We start from the raw sequence: 7173 nt of genomic DNA, 5'->3' as shown, positions 1-7173 counted from the left end.
GGTGTGGCGTCGTCCTCCACGGGCTCATGCTCCCGTCTAGTGTTTCGAGACCGTGAACCCAAGCCTCGTTGTCTAGCCATGCTACATTGTGCAGAATCATCATAAATTTAGGTTCTATAGTATCTAAGGTTCGCCTAGCCGCATGATACTATGTTCGCAAAAACAGAGTACGTAGTACTAAAACAGAGTAAATTCAAATTGAGCATGACAGCATTTTTTCAAGCAATCAAATAATTTCTTGCAACACTATAGTGATTATTGTGACAAATTGAACAAGAATTGCTAGCAAAAATGTCAAGAACAAGCCACATTGTTCTTCACGACCTTAAGAGGTCCAACAATGGTAGATTGCTCATTTCTTCACCAAATTGAGTCAAACAAGTCTCAAATTATTCCCAAGGCAATATATAAACATAAACAAGCAATTTCATGGCATAAAACTTGACAAACAAAGCAAATTGAGCATCATAGAATTCGAATTTTCATAAAATTCGTGAATATTCATGCCAAGAATCCATGAAAACCGATGTGAGTTTGAGGAAAACTTACATAGATCGGGAAAATAGATGAGAAGATCTTTGATTTGCAACAAATTTGAGCGAATTCGGTTGAGAAACGAGCAAGCAATGAGCAATTGAAGTTTCGGACTTCTTTCGAGCAATTTCGCGACAAACAGAGCAGCAAATGAAGAAGAAACGGGCATTTAAAGAAAATCCCGTGCTGGCGCCAGTCCCTAGGCATTGGCGTCACAATCTGGGCTTGGCGCGTGACGCCAACATCAGCGCCTGGCGCTAACACCAAATGGCTGGCGCTGATGGTTTTTCAGCGACGCCAAAGCACTCAGCCACCTGTTGAGGTTGTGCTAGCCTTCTGCAACATGTTTTGGGTTCCTTGGTACGTCAGTTAGCCCCTATAAGCAATTTGACATGATTTAAGTAATCGGCTTGATTACATAAAGTGATCGACCTGATAAGAGATTGTCTCACTTAGCTTAAAGCGCCTAAGCATTGGCTCATTAGCAAAGGGCACCGACATATAGGTTCAAGAGCAAAGGGCACCGACATACAGGTTCAAAGCAAAAGAGCGCCGACGTACAGGCACAGCGGAAGCAAAGTTCAGGCGAACTTTTAAAGATCGACAGGCGTGGATCTTCGGTAATTTCCTTTGGAAAATTATCGCATCGAATGAGGATGACTTCAAGAGAAGATATCTTTGACATCATTCCCTAGCTTGCGGAGAGTTGTCACGAACAGCATGAGGATTGTTTCAAGCGAAATAATCTTCGATAGTATTCCCTAGGATGTGGAATATTATCAATGCGGCTGAGGATTATTTCAAGCGAAATAATCTTCGATGATATTCCCTAGGATGTGGAATATTATCAAGGCGGATGAGGATTGTTTCAAGAGAAATAATCTTCGATAGTGTTCCCTAGGATGTGGAGTACTATCATTGCAGGGAGGATCGTTTCAGGCGAAGCAATCTTCTAATTTGGAAGAAGTTACAGGCGTAGCGGTTTTCAAGCGGGATGGCATTCTCTAGCTTGCAGGAGGTCATCAAAACAGCGACAGCAGCAATCGGTTACTTTCAGAGACGTGTGCTCGACGGTGAAAGATACGCGTTTCTTAACTCTTCTATCTGTTTAACTAACGCTAGTTTTGCAGGTATCGGCGTTACAAGATTGATTTAGGATCGCAGAACGTTCTGAATCATTCTCCGTCCCTATCGCTACTTTGACTTTTGTTTTCGAAACTTGCGTTTCTCCAAACTCAGTCAAAGTGGAGGCTTCTGTAGACACCCATTTGTGTCTCCCCAAAACAAAACCCAGTGATGAGTACCTTTCACGTCGAATCATAATCGAATGAAACGAAAGTGTGGAAAGTCTAGTGTTGCGGAAAGTTTTTATTTCTTTTCTCTTCTTTCTGTTTTTGAAAACTTTATTTTAAGAAAACAGCCAATCCAGTTTGGTTGGTCCATGATATGGGTCCAATAGTGGTTTAGTTGGATGGGGCTTGCAAAGACCTTTCCAACGATATATTATAAGCCCAATTCCGATTAATATTGAGGAAGTTATGGCCAATTTACTAAATTGGGCCCGGTTTGAGCTTTATGTACGGCCAATGATCTAGGGGAGGGCCTAATATGATTTATCATTCCTAATGCAATTAGGAATGGTTTTAGTCTTCTAGAATCTTCTAGAAAGTTCTTTTCATTCCTAATTCGATTAGCATTGATAAGTTGACTTTGTTGACTTTTCAGAGTTTTAATCAAAATCAAATAGCATTTTCGAAGAAAATTATATTATTTTATCCTCCAGTACGGTAAACTTATCGGATTTTTGAAAACGCGTTAAAATCAAGACTGGCGTCCAACCCCAGGCCTTGGCGCCTGGAACCAGGCTTGGCACCAGGCGCTAGCCATTGGTGCCTGGCGCCAGCTAGCCAGGGTTGGCGCCAGCTCTGTTTCCTGAGCGTCAGACTCTGTTTTGTTAAATTATCTTTTTTGGCTGATTTTCTCTATAAATATCGTATCAAAAACTCCGTTTTCATTCATCATTCATCATCTACATCTATCATTCACCAATTCTCTTCATTCACAAGTTTAATTATCATTCTTTAAAACATTCATCTTTCTTTCTTACTTTGTTTTCATACAAAATTCCGCATTCACAAGATCAAGAAACACCTAGCCATATTCGAAGTTGCCTTCGCCCTAGACGTGAAAGGTTTTTAGTTTCTGAGGGTTTGGTCCCAAATCTCTCTTTCAATTATTTAATTTAATTGCTTTGTTTATTATTTTTCCTTGAAGTTACTAACGCGTGTATTTTGTTATTAGAAAGAGGTACGAGGCATCAAAGTAAGTACTTTAATGGTTTTTACTTAATGTTATGATGTAGATATCATGCTTAGATTGTTATCTTGATTCCTAGTATCATGTCTAGGGTAATTTTAATATTAAGTATGATTGTTGTGATGCTTCCTACGTTCTTCCTAATATTTATGATTGTTAGTATCATGTTAGGGTTAAAGCTTTGATTTTTATTGCTTAGTGACATGCTAGGGTTTGTTATTAATCTTGTTAGTATCATGCCTAGGATCTTGCTATGTTTATTATGCTTTAATATTAACATGAACATGATTATGATTTTAATTGTTATGATTTTTTATTATTATTATTATTATTATTATTATTTTTATTATTATTATTATTATTATTATTATTATTATTATTATTATTATTATTATTATTATTATTATTATTATTATAACGGTTATAATTATTGTTATGGTTATTGATTATGTTGCTTGATACATTATTTATTCTTTATTGATTGATCACACCTTTTATTGCATGTTTAAAGGGAATTGGTACTTGTCATCACGCTTAATAAGATAATTAATAATCTTGTTAGGTTAATTTGATTATAATTCAAGTGATCGCCAATAATAGTTTATTTGTGCATTAATATTCAACCAACATAGATAAACAGGTTTAGGGTTAATCCTATTGATTGCATGTTAATCAGAAAGCGCACATGAATACGATCAGAATAAAGTAGAGGCCTATTATTAGGGCAGGTTCAATCTCTTTTAGGTTGGATTTGTACCATCATCCCCGAACCCTTATTTGGTTCATGACCTTATGGAGTTGACGATCTCTTGGATCGTTAAGGGGTGTAACCTTCATCCTATGAACGGTTTACAAGTTCCTTAAAAACTTGTTGGCGACTCTTTTGCTCTATCTTCTTCCCTTTTGGACGCCACCGTACTTTAGTGTATGATCACAGTGGGGTTCGAGCTAGTGGGATTAAAGCTTGAAATTATTCCCTACAGCATTGAAGTCTTTCTTCGATAGAATTCGGAAATACAACTTAAGATTAAACCCCCAGAAATGTGTGTTTGGGGTAACTTCCGGAAAACTTCTAGGATTTATTGTAAGTCAAGAAGGAATCAAGGTTGATTCAGATAAGGTTAAGGCCATTAAGGAATTGCCTCCTCCAAAGAATGAAAAAGAAATAAGAGGTTTTTTGGGAAGAATTCAGTACATCAGCAGGTTCATATCATAACTTACAACTAGATGTGAACCAATCTTCAAACTTCTTCGGAAAAATGTGCCAAAAAGGTGGAATGATGAGTGTCAAGCTTCATTTGATTCAATGAAAAATTATCTTTCTAATCCTCTAGTTTTGATGACATCCAAGCCTGGGGAACCTTTGCTCTTGTACCTTACAGTGACAGAAACTGCCATGGGTGGATTGTTGGCGCAATATCAAGAAGGTACAAAGAAAGAAATTGCTATTTATTATCTAAGCAAAAAGTTCTTAGAATATGAGACTAGATATACTCCCTTAGAAAGGGCATGCATCGCTCTAATCTACGCGATAAAAAAGCTCCGACATTATCTACAAGCTCATACAACATTCTTTATCTCAAGATTAGACCCTATCAAATATATCTTTGAGAAACCTATTCTGAGTGAAAGATTTGCGAGATGGCATGCTATTCTCTCAGAATTCGATATTCAATGTGTTAGTCAAAAATCTGTTAAAGGGAGAGCCATATCTGAAACGTTAGCTGATGGGCCTATATCAGGAGATGAATTCGATAATGACTTTCCGGATGAACATTTATTCAATATCAATACATCACAATGGAAGATGTACTTTGATGGAGCATCTAATAGAAGGGTGAATGGTGCAGGTGTGTTACTTATTGATCCACATGGAGTTCATATTCCCTTTTCAATAAAACTTAGTTTTCCAACAACCAATAACACCGCTGAATATGAAGCTTGCATCTACGGTGTAAAGGCGGCCTTAGCAGCAGGGGCAAGAAATCTTATAGTGTATGGTGATTCAAACCTCATTATATCTCAAACAATTGGAGTGTGGAGGGTTCGAGATGAAAGGTTGCAAATGTATACTGACCATCTCCAACAACTTATCCCCTGCTTTGAGGAAATCGATTTCAAACATCTCCCCCGAGAAAAAAATAGTTTCACTGACGCGCTAGCAAATCTGGCAGTAAATTTAACCTGGGAAGATAACGTTAAAGTTCGGTTTGTAAATGTAGAAGAAAAAAGTTCCCCAGTGATCATGGATGAAGAAATGGCTCGCATCATTAACTATACGAGACGAAGAGGACGCTTGGTATAGCGACATAAAAAATTTCTTGGCCACTCGGGAATATCCCGAAGGGAGTCATAAAAAAGATCAACTTGCAATTCGAAGGCTAGCCGCTCACTTTGTGATATTAAAAGATCAATTGTATCATAAAGGTTTTGATGGAACCTTGCAACTATGTATTCATGGTGAACAAGTCTGAAAGGTCATGGGAGAAATCCATGGAGGAGAATGCGGACCACATATGAACGGACGAATGTTGGCTCGTAGGATTTTGCGAGCCGGGTATTATTGGACCACCTTGGAGACAGATTGCATACACTTTGTAAGGACTTGTAAGAAGTGTCAAATCTTTGCAAATCTCAACCATATGCCACCCGTCTCACTACATAATCTCACTTCACCGTGGCCATTCTCAAGTTGGGGCATCGACATCATTGGACAAATTCATCCGAAAGCTTCAAATGGGCATCAATACATTTTAGTAGCGATTGATTATTTTTCAAAATGGATTGAAGCAGCATCATTTTCCAAATTAGGTGCAAAACAAGTCTCGAAATTCGTGATAAACAACATTATTTGTCGCTATGGAGTACCTTTTGAAATGATTTCGGACAATGGGTAGCAATTCGAGGGGCAATTGAAAGAAACTCTTGAAAAGTATAAAGTTAGACATCATCAATCTTCTCCTTGTCGCCCTCAAACCAACGGAGCAGTTGAAGCAGCCAATAAGACCATTCGGACAATAATCGCAAAAATGACTGTAAATACAAGGGAATGGCCTGACAAGTTGTCGTATGCTCTTTGGGGGTATAGAATCTCTATTCGAACCCAAACAGGGACTACTCCTTACTCCTTGGTGTATGGGATGGAACCCATCCTTCCCATAGAAATCGAAATTCAATCCTTACGGGTCATGAATGAAAGTGAAATCTCTGAAGATCAATGGCTCAAACTTCGGAATGATGAACTTGCCTTAGCAAATGAACGAAGGTTACAGGCTCTTCACAATACCCAACTTTACCAACGACGCATTGCTCGAGCCTTCAACAAAAAAGTTCGAGATAGAGACATCCAGGAGGGTGATTTGGTGCTAAAAGAAAACCGCGCTCCTCTTCATGATCCTCGGGGAAAATTTAAACCAAATTGGTCAGGACCATTCTTGGTCAAACACATCACTCCTGCCGGGGCAGTAAAGTTAGTCGATATGAATGGTGATACTTTCCTCCACTTCACTAATCTTGATCAACTCAAAAAGTATTACGCTTAGTATCCATACCCAAGTCAATACGGGTAAAAAAAACAAAAAAACAAAAACAAAAAAAAAGAGAGAAATTACTCGTCAATGTATGACATTCAATCAATCTAAGGGTTGCATGCGAATTACAATTTTTATAATCTCGTCTCCTTTAGATATATCGATTGTATATTTAGGCTTTAATGTCATTGTCTAAATTTTGGACCTCCATTTACGGTTAAAATACATGATTGGGCTCATAAAATGAAATATTCTAAATCATGATCTCGTGATCATAAACTTTAAATTTCAAGTAACAAATGTCAAAGTTTAGAGCAATAATTGAGTCGACTTTTAAAGAAAAACTTCATTCCAATGAGAAATTCCAACCTTAAAAACACAATGTTACATAAGATGACATTCGATCCTAATTCGGCGCTTCAAATGCCCATAGTGCTAAGGAAACCCTAGACTTATTACGTGAAAAGTTCAAGTGCAAAAAAAAAAAAAAAAAAAAAAAAAAGAAAAGAAAAAGAAAAAAAGGGCATTTGAATCTTTCCGTTCTTGACTTTATCATTTCTCTTCCTTAATCCTCTTCGAATTGTTGATCGAGGGTTCATCCTCTATCTTTGGCCTTTTAAAGAACCCACATCTTTGAGAAGCCACCCTTCATAATAAACATCAATAGTCGGATCTCTTAAGACCGGGAGAAATGGAATTTTCTTAACCCGATCCCAAACTTTGAACAGATCCCTCAACATGTTGGTATTTATCCAATGAGTAGTACATTCATCAGTGGGAAGATCCTTTAGGA

At 37.7% G+C, this 7173-nt stretch overlaps 1 protein-coding gene across 1 annotated transcript; it reads left to right on the top strand.

The window, feature by feature from the left end:
• Positions 1-5879: 5879 nt before the first annotated feature.
• Positions 5880-6392, top strand: LOC145570362 (uncharacterized). Its single transcript, XM_081629418.1, has one exon. The coding sequence runs from the start codon at positions 5880-5882 to the stop codon at positions 6390-6392; it is 513 nt and encodes a 170-aa protein (XP_081485544.1).
• The last annotated feature ends 781 nt before the right edge of the window (positions 6393-7173 follow it).

This window comes from Chenopodium album, chromosome 2 (assembly GCF_948465745.1).
Source record: "Chenopodium album chromosome 2, dcCheAlbu1.1, whole genome shotgun sequence".
Taxonomy (NCBI): Eukaryota; Viridiplantae; Streptophyta; class Magnoliopsida; order Caryophyllales; family Amaranthaceae; genus Chenopodium; species Chenopodium album.
Note: the sequence above shows the minus strand (reverse complement) of the source record. Positions and strands in the feature narration are given on the sequence as shown.

Bases quoted from the DNA above. Each gene is read 5' to 3' on its own strand.
- LOC145570362 (XM_081629418.1), top strand. From the start codon at position 5,880: ATGACTGTAAATACAAGGGAATGGCCTGACAAGTTGTCGTATGCTCTT.